The sequence below is a fragment of the Mastigoproctus giganteus genome, chromosome 4 (genome assembly GCF_048544385.1).
Source record: "Mastigoproctus giganteus isolate SK-2022 chromosome 4, ASM4854438v1, whole genome shotgun sequence".
In the NCBI taxonomy this organism is placed as follows: Eukaryota; Metazoa; Arthropoda; class Arachnida; order Uropygi; family Thelyphonidae; genus Mastigoproctus; species Mastigoproctus giganteus.
In genome coordinates, this window is record NC_143578.1 from 193,324,377 (window position 1) to 193,344,863 (window position 20,487).

The 20,487-nt window shown below is 36.5% G+C and overlaps 1 protein-coding gene across 1 annotated transcript in view; it reads right to left on the reverse strand.

Moving 5' to 3' along the window:
* The window catches only part of LOC150087292 (protein NDRG3-like), a 206,624-nt gene that overhangs the window by 162,709 nt on the left and 23,428 nt on the right, over positions 1-20,487 (reverse strand). Inside the window, exon 2 of the mRNA XM_090371112.1 lies at positions 17,653-17,752. Within this exon, the coding sequence (XP_090227238.1) occupies positions 17,653-17,733 (81 nt within the window). The 5' untranslated portion in view covers positions 17,734-17,752. The remainder of the gene's footprint in view (positions 1-17,652; positions 17,753-20,487) is intronic.

Here is a 20,487-nt window from a genome sequence, read left to right on the forward strand (position 1 = left end):
TAATACACCTACAAGAACAAGTAACAAGATGCACCAAGAAGTATTTCCTCGTGATTGCCGTGGACTTTGCTGGGGCCTCCGATGCACTTTGGTGGCCAAGCATCTTGGCAAGGCTTCGGGTTGCTGGGATCCCAGGCAACCAGGCAAGGCACCAGCGAGGTGATCTGATAGAGGTGTATAAAGCCTTGAATGGTTTAAGCATGCTCAATGCTGATGGGATTCTTCTAGCTCAGAAAAATCACCTGAGAGGGCATAAATTCAAATTGAGGAAAGACAGATGTAGGATAGACATGCGGAAATTTGCCTTTAGCCAGCGGGTGGTTGGTTGGTGGAACAGACTTCCATCCCTTGTGGTGGAGGTTGATAGCCTAAATAAGTTTAAGGCTCAGCTGGACAGGTATTTTGAACGAACAGAGGGGTGAAGTGGAAGTGGGTGTTTTTTTTTTTTTTTTTTGGCTGATGCTGCATAAGCTTGCTTTCTTGCATCAAATGCCTCTACTAATGCTAATCTCTACAGGGTCATCAAGAGCTACCTCACAAACAGATCCATCAGGATTGTTGCTCCCTATGGGACCCTCTCCAAGAATACATTTCGCGGCTGTCCACAGGGTTCGGTCCTTGGACCACTACTGTGGAACATAGTAATGGACTCCTTCCTAGCTATAGACCTTGACGAGGTAAAATCGCAGGCCTTTGCTGATGACCTCTTACTGACAGTGACAGCGGACTCAAGGACAACTGGAGACACTGGCAAACCGGGCTCTGTCCACCCTTCACGAATGGGCAAAGAAAAATCAACTTAGAATATCCCCTGCAAAGACAAACTCCATTCTGCTCAAGGGGTGCCTCAACCTCAGGCGGCCTCCACAAATCAAGATCGACCAGAAAACAATTAAATTCTCAAAGCAGCTAAAGTACCTAGGCATGATTCTAGATCCGAATCTATCATTTCAGGATCACCTGAAATATTTGCGTACAAAAGTCAGACGATACACTGCATTGGTTGCCAGTCACTCGCAGAGACTGGGGCCTAGACAGACGGGTGCTACGTCTTTTCTATAAAACCATCTTCACCCCAATAGTCACGTATGCATCTGGTGCATGGTATCAAAAAGCCACAACTGTTGTCAATAAACGAATCATTGACTCGATTCACCGATCAATCCTTCTGACCATTACTCGAGCTTGCAGCACAGTGAGCACGCATGCCCTGCAAGTCCTTGCTGGTGTCCTTCCACTGGACTTAGAGATCATTCGATGGGGCCTCACGCACCACCTGGACAAGGGTATCCCACAGACATGTTTGGGATTCACCACCGACATCATCAATAGCAAGACTATGGAAAAGAAAAAGCTGCATGCTCACCTGCTGCAGGTGTGGCAGGATAGATGGGCCACCTCGCAAAAAAGGCGAAATCACCAGAAAGTTTCTGCCCAACATTGGCCGGGTTTTTCCGAACTTCCCACCCTGGTTTTCCCCGGGCCTACAAGTCACATACCTACTGACACGACATGGAGCTCTGAATGCAAAGCTATCCCTACTCGGAATACAAGAAGATCCCACCTGGACCTGCGGGGGGCTGGAGAGCTGGCAGCACCTCATGCATGATTGCCAGCTGTATGACGACCTCCGCAGTGACGACCTCATCACCAAAATACAGTATCTACCATACGGCCAGGAGCACCACATCTTGGACACCAGGGAAGAATATCAGGCTTTCTCCAGCTATGCACTGGCCCTGTTCACAAGACGGAGAGCTCTTATCGCAGCGAACCGAAATCAACCACTGACAATAAGGAAATGAACAAACCTCGAAGGAAATCATCCCGCGGAAGACGCCTGAACCCAATGGCCTCCGATAATCAAGGCACTAAACCCTGAAGTGGACCTAAAGTTGAATAAATGAGAAATGACTCTATAAACAACATTGACGCAAGCACCACATGGATGGGAAATGTCACAAGAAAGACCCCACAAACGCCGACAAGCAAACCCGGACCTTTTGACAGTAAAGACTGCAGAACGGACAGGAACCACCCCATGAACGATCATGCTTTGGTCCGATCGCTCCTGGAAACGGACTAGAACCACTAGCAGCTCTGCTGCCAAATGCTATATGGCGAGCTGAATGGGGTACCCTTACCCTATTCATCTTAAATTCCCTATCCCCGGCAGGAGGGAGAGGAGACATGCTCTGTTTCCTCCCTCCCCTACCAACCCATCTCTTCACCTGGTGAGGCATGCGCCTGCCTCACTGACCACCTGAGGTCGCCTTCACTATCGTCCCCATGCTTCTGCCTTTCCCCCCAGTCTTCAGTCTCTTCCCCCACTCTAACTGTATACCTTATCCATGGCAGGGGGAGATAACTCTTCGTCTCCCCCACCTGCCATCCAAACTCCCCTCTGGTGTGGCATGGGCATGCCATACTGCTTAGCAGGGGTCATCTCCTCTATCGACCCCTTACTTCTACTTCTACCCCCCCAGTCTTCAGCCTCCCCTCCCTCCCACTTTTATCTTTCATCTAACGTATAGCCTACACGTCTAAATTTAATAACAACAAAATTCTGCCCGACCTATTAGGCCTTTTAACACATCTTTCTAGCGTTCAACCCCAACCAGCGATTTCCTAACAGCAATCTCCTTAAGAATTAAGGTCAAATGCATATATATATGCGTTTGAATAAATTATTAATAAATTATTTATAATTGGCATTATTTTAAATTTACATTGTTTTTATTAATTGGGTTTAAATGGCTAAATTATATAGGGGATTATCGACTACTTTTTTGTCTTATTATCTTTACTTTCCCTTCCCTGTTTGTTTATTTTATATTATTTTACGTTACGTTTCGCTCTACATTTTTGCCGTACTACTGGCTGATGTTTTCATTTTATTTTATTTTAAATATCAGATTTATTTTAATTATCAGATATATTCGGGTTTCATGTGGAGGATGTGCATTTGCTGCCTCTAATGATAGCTTCATATTTATATTTATTTATTTTTATTACTTTTGCCTAACTTTTACATTACATTATATATATATATACATATATATATATATATACACGTTTACAAAAGTTCGATTTTCTTAAGTACTGGTGTTTTATACATATAGGTATTGGCGTTAATACAATACTGGTCTTTAAGTTAGCCTAGTCTCGGTTATCTTAAATTCTTGAATTTAAGATAACCGTTATCTTGAATTTAAGATAACCGAGACTAGGCTAACTTAAAGACCAGTATTGTATTAACGCCAATACCTATATGTATAAAACACCAGTACTTAAGAAAATCGAACTTTTGTAAACGTATATACACTGGCACGTATAATGTTCAATTGGCCAACAGGGCAATAACAATGGCATTAACGATGCACAAAAGACAGATTAAGAAACAATAGAATGATAATACAAAAGAATTATAATACAAAAGAATAAAAATATATATATATATATATATATATATATATATATATATATATATATATATATATAGTTATTCTTTTTGTATTATCATTCTATTGTGGTTTATTCCGTCTTGGTTCATTTTCTTAATTACAGGTATTTTCTACACATAGGTATTATAGTTAATACATTACTGGTCTTTAAGCTAGCCTAATCTCGGTTATCTTAATTTCCCATGGCCTATACATTCAGGATTTTTCAACTTGTTACGTATTGCTAAAAAAAGTCATATCAATTATTGATGAAAAACTGTAGCAATACTATTTTAAAACAATATGATATAATATTAAACATATTTATACGTTTTTGTATTACATCTTTATACATTTTTGTATTACATCACATGGACGTCAATCCCCTACTTCATTGGGGGCTTTGAGCGGATTGACGGTCCATTCGATGTAATGCATTTCTTACTTACCCGTTTCTGTTTGCATCTATCACAGCTTTGCTATTTTATCCAATTACTAAATTCTAAGTTTCTATTTTTAATTTTTTGGTCCCATGTTTATCTTAATTGTTATTAGTTAAATCAGTATTATTTATTATAAATTTATTATGAACCAAATTAATTCCCCATAATTTCTACAGCAACTGTGACAGAATACACAAAGCCCAACGGGTAAGTTTATTTAATATATTGCAATAACATTACTTACTTGATGTGTTTCAATGGAGGTCGTAGAGTCGAAGAGTCGAAAAAGGGAAGTTTCCCGCCCTTAACTTGTTTTAAGGATGGCTATTTTTATTGCGCAGTCGCATTGACGTTTCAATGTGTTACTTCCATTAGGTTTCACGTTTCACTTCCATTAGGTTGTGTGCCGATGGTGTATTGGCCCAAGTCCCCGATCTTCAGGCCAATGTCTATTATGGTGGTTTTGTAGTTGGATTTCGATGAATTTACTTAGTTGTGTATTTACATAATTTTTACATTTATTTTATGCCTTACCTCGGACAGTGCCGGTATCGCTTTTCCAAGGCGTAACAGCACTTGATTGTCCAGAGGACAAAGCTATATACATATATACAGCCTCTTACAATGGGTGTGGGGGGGGGGGTGAATTTTGGCAATAGGTCTTAGTGCAGTCAGGCGACGAGCCTCGCCTGAGTGCAATAAACCTAATAAATAAGGGGATACTCTTCTGAGCAAATACTATTATATTTTTAGCTGGCTTTTGATAAATGCATGTGGGTCTATATTGGGATGGTGTTTTCTACTATTTGCGTATATGGCAGTTTTTATGTGATATCTACTGTATTGTTTGGGAATTTTGTTTCTATTCAGCGTTATAATGAGTTTTTTAATAGCTATAATTACGTTATTTATATTGTTGCATATTTGTAATAGTCTGTCTGATTTCTTATGGTATTACCATGTACATGCTTTGCTATGTTACTTTCCCAGTGTGTGAGTTTTATTGTTTCGAAATTAAAATGGTCTCTTTTATCATAGTGATTTGTATATATTTTGTCTGGGTGGATGGCAATTTCGCTGTCTAAGTAGACAGCTTTTTGGTTGTTGTCCGGATTTGTACATTCAATTTTAAGGTCTGCTGGGTAATTGTTCTTTGCTACATTTATAAAGTTGTCATGGTTGAACACAATTACGTCATCTATATATCTATAGAATTTTATATCGTCCGTAATGTTACTTTCATAATAGTGCAGATAGAGGTTAGCCATGGCGCAAGAACTGCTGGATCCCATAGCTATACCCCTGCATTGTATATACGCTTTGCCTCCCATTAGAATGTAGTTCCCTTTTACACTGATTTTAGTAAGGTCATTCCAATATTGTTTTTTGCATTGTAGTATGTTGTGATATTTTTGGTAATATATCTGTAGTACTTCCATTAGGTTGTCGTGTGCTATGCTTGTAAAGAGGTTTTTGAAGTCGTACGTGTTTATACTTTTAATATTATTGTTTTGTTTTTTAATAACATCCAAATATTCTTTGTTGTTGTTAATAATTCTGGTGTTTTTAATTTCTTTGGTGATGTTTTTTAATTTGTCTTCCATGATCTTACTGGTATACTTGATACAGCTGTTTTTGCCTGAGGTAATGAATCTTTTTCCCGTAGGAATCTTGTGATATTTTGGAATCCAATATATGTAGGGGTATTGTATCTTGTCTATTTTAATTTTAAGCTTTTTATGCATAGCCAATACTTTTTTGCTGATGCTGTTTGGATTGGAGTCCATGTACTTGTATGTTTCATTGTCATTCAATTCCTCTTTGATGACTTCTATGTAGAATCTTTTGCAAATGATACTGAAATTATTGTTTGCTTTGTCGGTTCTAGTGATAACAAATTTGTTTTGTATTTCTTTGATTTTATTGTAGATATTTTTTAAATTTAATTGATTGTTATTTATATGATTTTTTTTATGTTTTCCTTGAAACGGTCTAGTATGTTTTCAGTATTGGCGTTTATCCAACATTGGAATGATTCTATGGGTTCATTGTTTTTGTATGCGATTTTGAATGCAAATTGTAACAGATCTGTGTATATTGATTTTTTAATGTTTTCCAATCTAATTGGGGTGTTGGGTCTGAATTTTGTACCCTTTTTCATTGTTTCTCTTAGTGTTTTGTCTTCGATGATATTGAGGTCTCCTGTTACTATATGATTGTAATGTGTATTGATGAATTTTTTATATCTACTTTCCTGGCAGTGACAAGGTTGTTCTCCTTCATTCATATTATTAATGGTGTTTTTGTAATTGCAGATGGTTAGTCCTATTGGCTTGGTGTATCTGTATCTAATATTTATTTGTGTGTTTTTGATGGGTAGGTAACATTTGTTATTATTTATGATATTACTTATATTAACTGTGTCGTAGAAACGGTTTTGGTATTTAATTATGCAGTACTCTTTTTTATTGCATTCGTTAAAATTTATGCCTATTCTGAATTTAAATATATCTTCAAGTATATTGTTGAGGTGTATATTCTGTGTCTTTTGCCTTTGGTATATTTTGTTAAGTGCTTTAAGTTTGCTTATTTTAATAGAGAAAAGTATGTTGTGTATATTTTTGATGTTTATGGGGTTTGTGTCCCATTCTGTTAATAGTTTTTCGAAATCATTTATATTTATTGGTATTTTGCTGTTGTTTTTGTTGTATTCCTGTAATTTTCTGTTTTTAATCCCGTTATATTGCCAGTTTTTGCTGATCTGGAAGATGTTGTAAGTACATGTTTCTGGGCTGGTGAATGCGAAGTTCCTTCCATTGAATCGATTGTTTAATCCATAGGGATATAGGGATTTATATAAAAGAATGAACATATCTTCCATGATTCCTCTTTGTGTGTTGTTATCGATGATGGTTAGAATGGCAATGGATACTTTGGCGAAGTCATGCTTTTTGAAGTGTCTGTATTCGATTTCGTTATTGTATTTGTCTGTCCTGTTTTGAGCGTCTATTGCAGCGTTTTCATCAAATCTGTTTATTTGTGATCTGTGAAGGTTCATACGAAGGTGGAGCTCTGTACTTGTTTGTCCGATGTATTGTATCCCACATATCCCGCATGTAATTAGGTAGATTACATTTTTGGTGTGACAGAATGTTGGTGCTTCTTCAGAATTTAGATGGTGTCTGTGCATGTAGGGACAGGTTTTACAGAGTTTGCTGTTGCATTTTTTGAAATTGAGTTGTTTCATGTGTAGCCCGATATTTTCATTGTTTATACATTTTTGGTTATTTGCTTCTTTACTCCCATGTGGTGTGACGGCATTGTATGCTAAGTGACCATTGCTATGAAGAGACGGGTCCCGCGTGGTCATATTCGGTCCCGGGGTGCCATTTATGCTGTGATACCCGTACAGCCTGTTATTCTTATTTGTATTAGCTTCCATGTTGTTATTTATTGTGCATTTTGTGATTAATGCATTTTGTTATTAATTTAAGGCCCTTTATGTATGTCCCGTAATACCCCTGGGTAGGAATTTTTTTTTTAAAATGGTTCTTTTCGTATTTTATTTTTAATATGCTATTATAATAGTTTATTTAATTTCTTTCTTTCTAGCTTTTTCTGTTGTCCCAGTAGCTGTTTTAGCAGTGATTGGGTATATATATATATTTTTTTTTATTACTATTTTATTTTATTCTTTTATTATTTTTTTTTAGGTCCTAGCCACTTAAATCCCAGGAAACTAGATGGCAGGACCTGCCGGAGCAACTCGTCATGATTCTGGACACCCGGTTAGCCTCCACGTGGCAAGGTATGGGCAACGTCGGGACCCACCAGGGGCCTGGCGGCCAATAAGCTGGACAAACAATGGGCACAACAGATCACACTGCACAGACATGGCCCACACACTTTCAAGTCTCTGGCTTGACAGTGTACTGTCCTCGATACAGCGAACATATGCGGAGATGGGAGAAATCCCAGGCGCCGTCTGACACGAACATACCTTATACCTGTGAGCTTCCTGTAAACTTCCATTTAGGGTGGTTTTTCTTATGAACAAGATGTCTAGGAAAAGAAGTTTGTGTTGTTTCCTGTTTCCATTTTGATTTTTTGGTAGTGGTTGCTAAGAGCTTCAAAGAAATTTTGTAGGTTTTCTGTTCCAAGATTCCAGATAGCTATAATATATTTGACGTAACTGCTCCAGAATTTAGGTTTTATTGGTTGGTTTTCTAAAAATTCCTTTTCAAATTTTGCCATAAATATTTCTACCATGAGTGGAGATAGGGCATTTCCCATGCTGAGGCCAACAATCTGTGTTTAGACTCCTCCATTGAAAGTGAAGTAGGGTTTTCCTATGGAAAGATCAATGAGATCTAATATTTCTGAGATTGGTAGAGGCTTTGGATCTCCTAGGAGGATGTGGCTGTCTAGTGCTTCAAGGATGCATGTTTTGGCTTCTTCCAGGGGTATAGTGGCGAACATGGAGTTCATGTCGAACGACACCAAGATATCATCATTGTTGACTTCCACATTCTTACACCTGGAAATTACATCTTGACTGTTTTTAATGATCTTTGATACTATTCAGGAGAGGAGTTATGTTAACTGTTAACCATTTTGATATTTTCTGTCTGGGGTGATGTTTGCAGCTGATAATAGTAATCTGGCAGGGAATCCTGGTTTATCAGCTTTTATATTTGCAAACAGATACGGTGCTTGAGCTGTTAGGATTCAATATTTTGTGGAGATCTTCACCTACGTATTTATGGTCAAGCATAGTTTGCAGATTCCATTTGATTTTCTTCTTGAGGGCACTGGTGGGAACTGTTTTTAATGCTTTGTAGGTGTTGATGTCCTTTAGCAGCTATTGGACTTTTTCTATGTATTCTTTCTTGTTGATAATGACTATGGTATTTCCTTTGTCTGCTTTTGATATTTGGATATTTTTGTCTTTCTTCAGGTTTTTCAAGGCTTTTCTTTCAGTGGTGGTTAGGTTGTTGGTCTCCTTATAGATCATCTTGTAAGCTGTGTTGTGTAGCAGCTGGATGACATCTTTGGATTGATTGTCCTGAACGTTCCTTAAACTCTTATGGAGATGTGGCTAGGTATGGGTTTACAGCAGAAGACAGCGCACTGAACACGTGCCTAAATTTTAAACTCTCATCCCCCACAATTCACTTCCTAGCACCGTACCTGTTTGCAAATATAAAAGCCTATAAACCAGGATTCCCTGCCAGCTCTTACCAGCAGTAGACATCAACCACAGACAGAAAATATCAAAATGGTTAACATAACTTTTCTCCAGAATAGTACCAAAGAACCAGAGATCATTAAAAAACAACCAAGATTTAATTTCCAGGCTTAAGAATGTGGAAGTCAACAATGACAATATCTTGGTGTCGTTCAACATGGACTCCATGTTCACCACCATACCACAAGAAGCCAAAACATGCCTCCTTGAAGCAGTAAACACACATCCTCCTAGGATATCCGAAGCCTCTACCAACCTCAGAAATATTAGATCTCATTGATTTCCATAGGAAAACCCTACTTCACTTTTAATGGAAGAGTCTATGCAGATTGCTAGCCTCAGCATGGGAAATGCCCTATCTCCACTCATGACAGAAATATTTATAGCAAAATTTTAAGAATTTTTAGAAAACCAACCTATAAAACCTAAATTCTGGACATGGAACAGAAAACCTACAAAAGTTCTTTGAAGATCTCAACCACCATTAAAAAATCAAATTCAAAAAGAAACAGAAACAGGAAACAACAACAAACTTCCTTTCCTAGACATCCTGTTCATAAGAAAAACCACCCCAAACAGGAAGTTTACAGGAATCCCACAGATACTGGGATCATCCTAAATTACAAATCCTGCTATCCTTTCTCAAAAAAAAAAAAAAAAAAAAAAAAAAAATCTGATTTCTCAAGTCATTCAACCAAAATTTACAGTTTATAAATTTACAGAATTTATAAAAAAAGAAAATCTTGAACAGGAACTATAAACAATAACTAGGACTGTCATGAAGAACAGATTTCTTCACATTATTAACAAAGCCACAGAAAACATTCCAAGACCATCGCATAACCCAAACTCAGCAGGGACAGAAGAACCTTCATATGCATACCTTACATACCTACACTATCAGCACTAAAATAGCAAAAGAAGCTAGGAAATTTTGTATCTCCACCTTTTTCAACAGTTCAGTCTCCATCAAGCAGATGCCGACCAGGCTAGCCGGGTGGGCAAAGTGCCTACCTGGCAACCCAAAGGCCGCGGATTCAAATCCCGCCTTGGGCTTGGATCAAAGCACTGCAAAAACCTTGGGAGGTGCATTATGGCCACAGAAGCTGGTGCGTCAATAACTACCAAAAATAAATCAAGCAGATCTTAAAACAACAGCCCAATAACCCCTACAACCCTAGAGGTCCTATCTATAAAATGAACTGTAGGTGTGGGGGTACATACATAGGAGAATCATACAATTCCAATGTGGTGACACTTGGGATTTCAATAGCACACCAGAATCCTTTCTACTGACAACCAATACAGGAGAAAATTTAAAGAAGCTTTCTTCATAAAAATGTACAGAGCCTCAGCAATCAACAGAAAACAGGTAGTTGAATTCAACCTGCAATATTTCAACCTTTTTGATAAAATATCGAAGAAGAAATGAAAAACCAAGTAAAGAAAGTAGTCCAGATATCTGGAGGAGCAGCCCACATACAACTGCCTCCAGACCCCCAACTCTGATGTTCACAGTATGAGAGCAAAGGTCACCACTACACAAGAACCACCGGATCCAGGGTAGAAAAGTTGGCAACATTCCATTGGCTAATGGTCTTAATGCCTCACCTATAAATTTAAAGCTGGCAGCACCCCCTTGACTGTATGCACTTCAGGTTTCTGGGAGCATTGGCAAGAGGAATCTGACAGCAGGTAAGAATGTAATCTTTATGTATTCGGTTTTACTTAATTTAATATTAATGGTAATTCAAACTTAATACTTTAGACTTATTATCCACAATTAATTAACTTACTGGAATTGTATATATGTAACTGTGATAGCCAAATTTTAACCCTTTATATTTTTCTGTCCCACAACTGCATAGTCTGATGATGGGTATTGGTAAGATGCCTGAAACCACCTTAAATCGTATAGTAATTTAGGTGATTAGCTTAAGAAACTATATTATTAATTTTCACACGGTACACGAGTGGTATTAATTATAGTAATAATCTTAAAAGAAATTCTATAGTATTAATAAACGTGAATATTATTTGTACTTTGTAAGATTTGTAATCAGGTCAAAACTTGGGCTCCACATATATTCTATATTACCTGCAGCACCACAAATCTGAAGATTTGGCTAACTGGATAAATTAAGTCTTTTGCTGTTCATATGGTGTGACAAGAACTACACAACCACATTGACAATTGCTATTTCTGCATGACAAAAATATCAGGGATGTTTGTAAAAAGCAAGCATAGCATCAAATATCTTAACATAAAATCTGCAATAAGGCCTGTTCCACAGAACAAAGACCTTCCGACATCAGATCCACCAAAATCATGGGATAAAGGAAGCAGTGACGAATATAGTGAGGATTCTTGTGTTGCAGACTTGGACTATCCACTTCAACAGATTTGGCCTACCAACAAGAAAATTAAAATGCACTGCACTTAATTAAGCAAGAAGAGTTGAAATGCCTTAGTTTGTGGTTTAAACTTATCTAAAAAGCAAGAAAATTCCTTGCATCTACGTTAAAACAATTACAGTTACTTGAAAATTACAGTTAAAAAAACAATTACAGTTAGCTAAAATTAAAGCAAATCAAAAATGTCAAAGTTACTAAAATATTTTGTTATGGAAGAAAGTATAGGTTCTATAAAGATATCAGTGGTTTTCTGAACAAACTGGGCATTGAACACAAACCTAATGGATGGCATATATATTTACCAATGCTTCAAAATTAAGTTTAAAAGGAGTTTTGTTGCACAATGGAAATGCATTCCCATCACTTCCTCTACTTCATGCTGTTGGGCTTGAAAGGAACACAATGAAGAAACAATGTCCAAAATCCTGAGTGCAATAAGATGTCATGACTTTGCTTGAAATGTCTGTGGTGATCTTAAGGTAATTAGATTACTCACTGGTCAATAGAGAGGTTTAACAAATTACTGTTCTGTATTTGTGGGACAGTTGTGCAAAAGAAAACATTATACTATACAACAGTGAGGAACAAAGAAGAAATGTTCTGCTGGTAAAACCAATAAAGGTTCTTCTTTCATCTTTCCATATAATGAAGAATTTTGTTAAGGCTCTGGATAAAGAAGGAAGTGGATTCTGCTATCTATGGGTAGTGTTTCCCCGATGTGACAGATTCAAAACTGAAAGAAGGAATTTTCACTGGGCATCAAATAAACAAATTTCTCAAAGATGATGTATTTAAAACAAAGCTACAGGATACTGAGCTAGCAGCTTAGCAATCATTTAAAGCAGTTGTGCATGGAATTCTTGGAAGGAGGGAAGATAATTATGAATCTCTGGTGTCAACTTTATTGCAATGTTATAGGGATATAGGTTGCTGAATGACTTTGAAAATTCATTGTCTTCATTTCCATCTCAATTTTTTTTTTTACTCAAAATTTGGGGAATGGAAATGATTGAGAGGAATAATACACAATAGAAAAGCAATACCAAAGTTCTTTGAATACTGCCATGACAGAAGATTAATGCTGGTTTCTTAAGAAAGAAAGAAAAGTGGACTATAAGAAAAACTGAGTGACAAACGTTTCTAACAAAACAATGTATGCAGTACGTTATATTATATGTTGGATTAAAGTGTTTTAATGAATAAAACTCATTTTTAAGATGGCATATGTGTTATTGTATTATATTTGAAATTGGTCATTAATTAAGCTTGAATCTGACCAGTGGCTGCTTTCAGATGTCAGCATTATAAGAATTTAACAACCATGAGCAAGGTAGAGTAGATATTTTCAACTCTTCACATGATTTGGGAAAGTTTTCTGCATAATGTTCTAGAATATTTTGCAATCTGCTCTCCCATTCAGAGACTAACTTTTCACAGTGGCACCTAGATCCCTAACACCCCATCAAGGCCTGGCTTAGACTCTGACAAATTTCTCTTCATATGAGCATCACACTTTGAATGTTTGTAATCGAGTTTTTGTTTTACCAGAATTTTATCCTGGGTTGTCATTTAAACATAATGCATATAAAACTTTACTTCTTCCTATAACACAAAAGAAAAATTAGCTTTCTGATTTAATATTTTTTAATATGTATCTACCCTGATTTTTGGTTTACCTTATATTTTTTGGTTTACCTTATATTATGTTAAAACTGTCCATTTACCATGAAACTTAATTCCACTTCTACAACTTGAAGTTTTGATCACGATTATTTTATTTATTATTTATTTTTCTGTCTTCCCTTAAAAGTCATGTGTACACAAGGACTAGCTAGAAAGACTGAACTTTATAATCAAGCTAAAATTGAATTTGCCAATTATTTGTTTTAGTTCCCCTCAAAGTGGGGAGCACTACATGAAGCCATTTTCTTATGCCATGAATGGAAGCATTTCTACTAGTTTATCTTAGTATCTATTTACTCATTTATTTATTATTGCCACTATACACTGCTCCCTTTGGAAAGTCCAGCAGTCTGCAGTGCTTCCCCACCTTCAGTGAAGTTGTGATACTTGAGAATCAAAGAAGTCAGATAGAACCAAATCCAAGTAAAGAGGATGTTCCATCTGAAATATCTATTTTTCCATCAGAAACCACAGCAAGAGCCAATACTGTTACTTTTCTGGTCATAAATTTCATGATTTCCAAAAACTGAAGAATTTTTTATTTTAATACTAAACTGAAGAACTTTAAAGGAACAATGATTTTCTGCAATAAACTGCTGATGTCATGGCATCTATGACAAACAATAAAGACACTTAAAAAAAAAAAAAAAAGGACAAGCATTTTTGAATAAGTGCTTTTGCAATTACATAACTAGCAGGAAAAAATTAAGTGTCCAGATCATTATTGTTAAAAATTTCAATGTGCAATTACCTGTAAATATTTTATTTACTTAAATAAAAATTCAGCCCTGGAACTTTTTGATCCACTTTGAATAAGTGTCTAAAATTAAGGTGCTGTAAACAATATTTGAATAAGTGTCTAAAATTACGGTGCTGTCTTTCCTATTTCGGTGTAAGAGAAGGCTGGCCCTTTGTTGTAACCATGGTAAAATAATATTTTTCTTCTGTGGGATTTACTAGGTCAGCGTTTTTCCCAATTAAATTTAGTCACGGAACCCTTTTATATTTTGTACAACATAACAGAACCGCTTAAATATTTTTAGCATAGCACATAAAAAAAATAATAAATGCGGCACAGGTGAAAAATTTTCTTGGTTCAAGGTCAAATACCTTTAAATTGAAAGTTACATTTTTCCAGGGGGAAGGCAACTACACGTTTTGTCCTCTTTCACGTCCCATAAATAAATGCAGCCACCCTGTATACGTGCCTGTCAGGGGAAAAAATGATAAGGTTTTACTCTTAATTAAATGATAATTATGGTATCAGATTCTTTGTTTATTATTATTACTATACAAAAAAATACAAAAAACATCAACATATATTTTAATGAGCAGAGTGTAATATTTTCTTTTTTTGGCAAATTCTTCTTATATCCAGTTTAATTGCTGACAATTGTATTCGCATGTCTGGAGCCACATCAAGTCAGTTTTGATACTTCGTTTTGGTTCCATAGTATAGCGAGAATCCAGTTTCGCACAAGTACGTGCTGGCAAATGGCAGCAGTACCTTGATTGTCCACCGCAACAACTCAGGGTATCCTTTGTGTAAATAGCCCCAAAAAGCAGTAAGAGAAACTTCTTTAAATTTTTGTGCTAGTTGACTGTCAGAAGTAATATCGATCAGATTTTCAAAATCTATGTCAGAAAACCTGGCTGGTTTATCTTGTACAAATGGATTTTGAATCCAGTCATTTTTTTTCATTCAAGGATGGAAAATATTGATTAATAGACTTGTGTAAATTGCGAAGATGATCTGCAATGTTGCTGCGAATTTCTTCTTCAAGTTCAAATTCGGATTCTTTAAGAAAATCCTTAAGTGTTGGAAAAGAGCCCAAATTATTTTGCTCCACAGCTGAGATCCAAAATTGCAACTTACAAGACAGTGAAAATATTTTGTCTTGCATTAAAAATTTTTACATTTTTTCCTTGGAGTGATAAACATACTTCATTTAATTTTGTGAATATGTCAGCAAGATATGCAATTTTGGATAATCACGAAATGTTTGTTAATTGATCAGATAATCGAAATTTATGATCTAGAAAATATGCCAACAACTCTTGTTGCAATTCAAACAATCTAACAAGGACTTTATCTCGTGATAGCCACCGGACTTCAGGGACTTCTTGGCCCTGCTTTTGATGCAAAAGCAGGGCCAAGTGGTGATTACCCATATCTTCACACATAATTTTAAATAATCGTGACTGTAATGGTCGAATTTTAATAAAATTAATAATCTGGACCGCTTCGTCTAGCACAGTTTTAAGTGTGATTGAAATATTTTTAGCTACCAATGAATGTCTGTGAAGAACACTGACTATTGATGCAGTTTTTTGCTACATTTTTTATTTGTGTCACGGTGCCTGCCACTTTTCTGACTATTGCTTTGGTGCCATCACTGCACACATCAACACATTTGTCTCAACTTATACTGTGTGTTCATAAAATTATGGATACAGTTAAAGATGTTCTCACCAGTGGTATGAGTTTGTAAACTTTTGCATAGAAGCAAGTCTTCTTCAATCCCCTTTTAAAAATTATATCTTACAAAAACCAGCAAAACTGCAACATCAGTCGACTCGTCTAATTGCAGTGAGTACCCATCACATTGACGCAGCTGAGAAATGAATTCTGTCTGGATGTCATCAGCAAGATCACAAATACGATGCGAAACTGTGTTTTTGGAAAGTGGCACAGCTTCAACTTTTTTACATGACTCCTCACTTAACATACACGACACTATCTTTTGCACATGGTTTTATTAGCGATTCTCCAATTGTGTGTGCTTCTACGGCGAGTGCTATGCGATAATTCACTCTGTAAGAAGCCTCTGTGGCGTTTTCGTTTTCAGTTTTAAATTTTTTTTGTCGTGAATCGTTCAGCCTTGTCACATTCCTCAAGCTTTCGCTTAAAATAGGCAATGTCTTTATCTTTGTACTCAGAGTGGTTTGCTCAAAATGACTATGTAATTTAGCAGGTGCTAACGAACTGTTTGGCAATATTTTCTTGCAAAGTAGGCATTGTGCTTCAGGATGATGTTCATTTCCAATGCTTGTGAATCCAAATGACAAATAGCTGTCATCATATTTTCGTTTCTCAGTTTGAGAAGATTGGGTAGAATTGGGTGCTTCTTGCTTTTTCTTCGACTTCTCCCTTTTCTCTGCAAATTCGGGAACAAGAGATTCAACTGCTTTGGACCTGTTTTCTTGATTTATTGCTGTATCTTCTTTCTCAGTTGCTGTAAATGCCAAACAATTTGAAGCAGTAATAATTTTTTTATTTAAAGTTCCTTCTTTTAACCAACTGTCCAAATTCATGGTGAATTTAAATGTCAATAATTTAAAATTTAAAGTTTGCATATAACGTTGAACTTTTTTACAAAGCAGATGATTTAAATGCACAGATTGACAAAAATATCGAACAGATTTATACAAGTTACATCTACATTTACTGACCCTGAGGACGGTTTACCACCATGCAAAATACAGATCCAAACACTGCGCATAACCAATCACAGGCATCTGCGCTTCGTTTCCTAGTATTTAGGTAGGTAGGTGCGGTAGTATACAGTCGATGTAATGCACAGGTTCTGCATTACAATTGCAAAGGCAGTTTAGTATGCAAGCTGTGCAGTAAGTGACCTGACCCAAATATTGTCTCGTCCCCCAGATAGAAACGTACCAACAATATTTTTTACTTTTAACATGTAAATTTTTTTATTTTTTGGCGGAATCCTTAATTTTACCTCACAGAACCCCATTTGGGAAACACTGTACTAGGTACAAAACATGTCTGACTTGATGAGACATCAAGTAAGCTGAGGATGTTATAACCAAGTTCAAATACTGAATAGTGATCGAATATTAAGTTACACGATAAAATATCACTTAAGCGAGAATATTATATAACCGAGTCATACTGAATAGTGAAAGAATATTACAGTACATAACAAGACATCACTGAGAATGTTATAACCAAGTTCAACTACCAAATAGGAGTAGACTATTATGGTACATTTTGAGTAACGATTTTGTTTGGTTTTCCCTGAAAAGTGGCAGAATCATTACTCAACTGAACAGAACTGTTACAGAAATATTACGACCATTCAGTAAAATCCCAAGTTCTATAGCCATAAGTTTATTGATTAAGCCAGGATACCCACATTTAGAATTTTCTAATAATGAATTTAAAATCTGGTCCACTTGAACTGTAATGATCACTACAGTAACATTACCAGAAACACTGAATTACCACAGACAGCGAAAATGTTCCTACAAGAATGACCACAGTAAGCTTATAAAGACATTACAGGAATTACTAGAGTAAGCTTAGAAAGCCAATACAGCAGATAAGCAAAAGATTCATAAATGGAATATGCATCAGATGATGGTGATTACACATCAGCAAAAATTTATTTCTCACCTGTGAATATGATCCACCACTGGAAAGAGAACGAATTAAAGGATGATGTGGTTCAATATTCTTCAGTTCTATGTCATCCATAGCTTTTCTATTTTGAAATCTGAAATTTTTCAAATATAACATATTTGTAATAAAAAGATTATAAGTCAGAAGTCAAATTTATCTCAAGACTTTCATTCAATTCATTCAGAACAAGAAATATGACAATATCATAATTTAGATTATTACCTTTATTTTCATCATTTTCTGAGGACTGATTTCCCCCCCCCCCACACACACACACATATAGGCAAGTTAATATAACAATCAGTATGATGGAGCATATTCCAATCACGGATCATATAATCAAACTATAGTTGGCTAAGCAGTCCTTCAACCCAGTAATTTACCACTGTAGAAAATTTTCCTGCCACAATTCTTTTACAAAATGGTAGTCAGCTAAAATATATAACCATGTATTGAACCCCTCCATCCTATCCTTGTAATATTTATCAGTCCCTTTTTAGTCCTGAACAATGCACTGCTCAACTATCTAAACTGTGCATTTTGGCACTGTTTATGTAAGTGAACAATGGCAATTATTTTGCATGAAGCAATGGGACTACGCTTACGATTCATATTGAACAGGGCTTATAAAAAACGGTACTCACCTTGTATAAATCTGCAATAAATTTATTGGTAGATGGTGGCTAAATTTAGGTTGGAAGAAGCATTAAAAAGAACTAAGGCAGAGAATGGGGGAAAAATATTTTAAACAGATTTTAAAATGAGTGCAAGGAAGTAGAAGTGCAGATCTCCAATCCTTGGTTGTCATAAAAAGGTTGAAGGACGCGAATTAAAAAATGAAAAAAAAAAAAAAAAAGAGAAGTCCGGTGGTGCCAATAGTTGTTACGAGGGCCTTTCGTTGAATAAACCGTCATCAGTTGGCAAATGGAAGAGAAGTGAGGGCATGTTGTATTTAAAGTTTATCTATACTCTCGTGATGCTCTTTTTGACACGTGGGAACTTTAGCCGCGAGAGGTTCCAAGCCGGTGAGAGGTTGAAGGGAAGTTTAGCATTAATAATGTTGAGATCGGAATGGTGTCAGTACCATTCGATGGTGAGGGCTTCATACTGAAGAATTCTTTAGCTCGATCGAAGTTTAATAATAGTGAAGGCAGAGTCAACAAGGGGGGTGTGGTTGTGGGTTTGAGCATGGGTTGTTAACTCAGTGCAGGACTGACTTGTCCTGAAACTGTTGAAGTGGTAGTATGTGCGGGTATTGGAAGTTGTGGAGGAACCGAATTTGGTGGTAGTGCTGCCGATGTAACAGGTGTCGCAGTTTGGTTGGCATCTTATGAGATATATTATATTATTGATGGGATATTTGTGTGTATCTTTATAAGAATTAAATAGGGAATAGTTAATTGTAAGTAGAGAAGGTGAGGGAGATGTCTGTATCTTTGAATGTACGTCGGAATTGTGCTGCGAGTTCACTATGGTAAGGGAGAACTATGCGAGTATTTGTCTTGTTACTGTGTCTGTTGGGGTTATTAATACTGTTTTTAACGGTGGATATCGTGTGTTGGATGAGTTGAGGGGGGTAAAAAGCCGTCCTACACAACCAAATCTACAACGCTATCAAATTCAGCTCTTCACAAAACGATCTACACAATAAACTTCAATAACTTACTGATAAATTCATAGCCAGGAGCTACCCCCCCTTAACTCATCCAACACACGATATCTACCATTAAAAACAGTATTAATAACCCCACCAGACACAGTAACAAGACAAATACTCGCATAGTTCTCCCTTACCATAGTGAACTCGCAGCACAATTCCGACGTACATTCAAAGATACAGACATCTCCCTCACCTCCTCTACTTACAATTAACTATTCCCTATTTAATTCTTATAAAGATACACACAAATATCCCATCAATAATATAATATATCTCATAAGATGCCAACCAAACTGCGACACCTGTTACATCGGCAGCACTACCACCAAATTCGGTTCCTCCACAACTTCCAATACCCGCACATACTACCACTTCAACAGTTTCAGGACAAGTCAGTCCTGCACTGAGTTAACAACCCATGCTCAAACCCACAACCACACCCCCCTTGTTGACTCTGCCTTCACTATTATTAAACTTCGATCGAGCTAAAGAATTCTTCAGTATGAAGCCCTCACCATCGAATGGTACTGACACCATTCCGATCTCAACATTATTAATGCTAAACTTCCCTTCAACCTCTCACCGGCTTGGAACCTCTCGCGGCTAAAGTTCCCACGTGTCAAAAAGAGCATCACGAGAGTATAGATAAACTTTAAATACAACATGCCCTCACTTCTCTTCCATTTGCCAACTGATGACGGTTTATTCAACGAAAGGCCCTCGTAACAACTATTGGCACCACCGGACTTCTCTTTTTTTTTTTTCATTTTTTAATTCGCGTCCTTCAACCTTTTTATGACAACCAAGGATTGGAGATCTGCACTTCTACTTCCTTGCACTCATTTTAAAATCTGTTTAAAATATTTTTCCCCCATTCTCTGCCTTAGTTCTTTTTAATGCTTCTTCCAACCTAAATTTAGCCACCATCTACCAAAAAATTTATTGCAGATTTATACAAGGTGAGTACCGTTTTTTTAAGCATTTGCTACAGATCTCCAATCCTTGGGCTTATAATTAAGTTACATAAAGATACAATTTAAACAATGCCAATTATCAACTTAGACAGTACACTACAAACAAAACATGAAACAATGCATTACTGAGTAAGAAAATGTAAAAAATTATTGGGTAAACTGTGGTTGCCATTTTGTCCAAAATAACTAAATTAG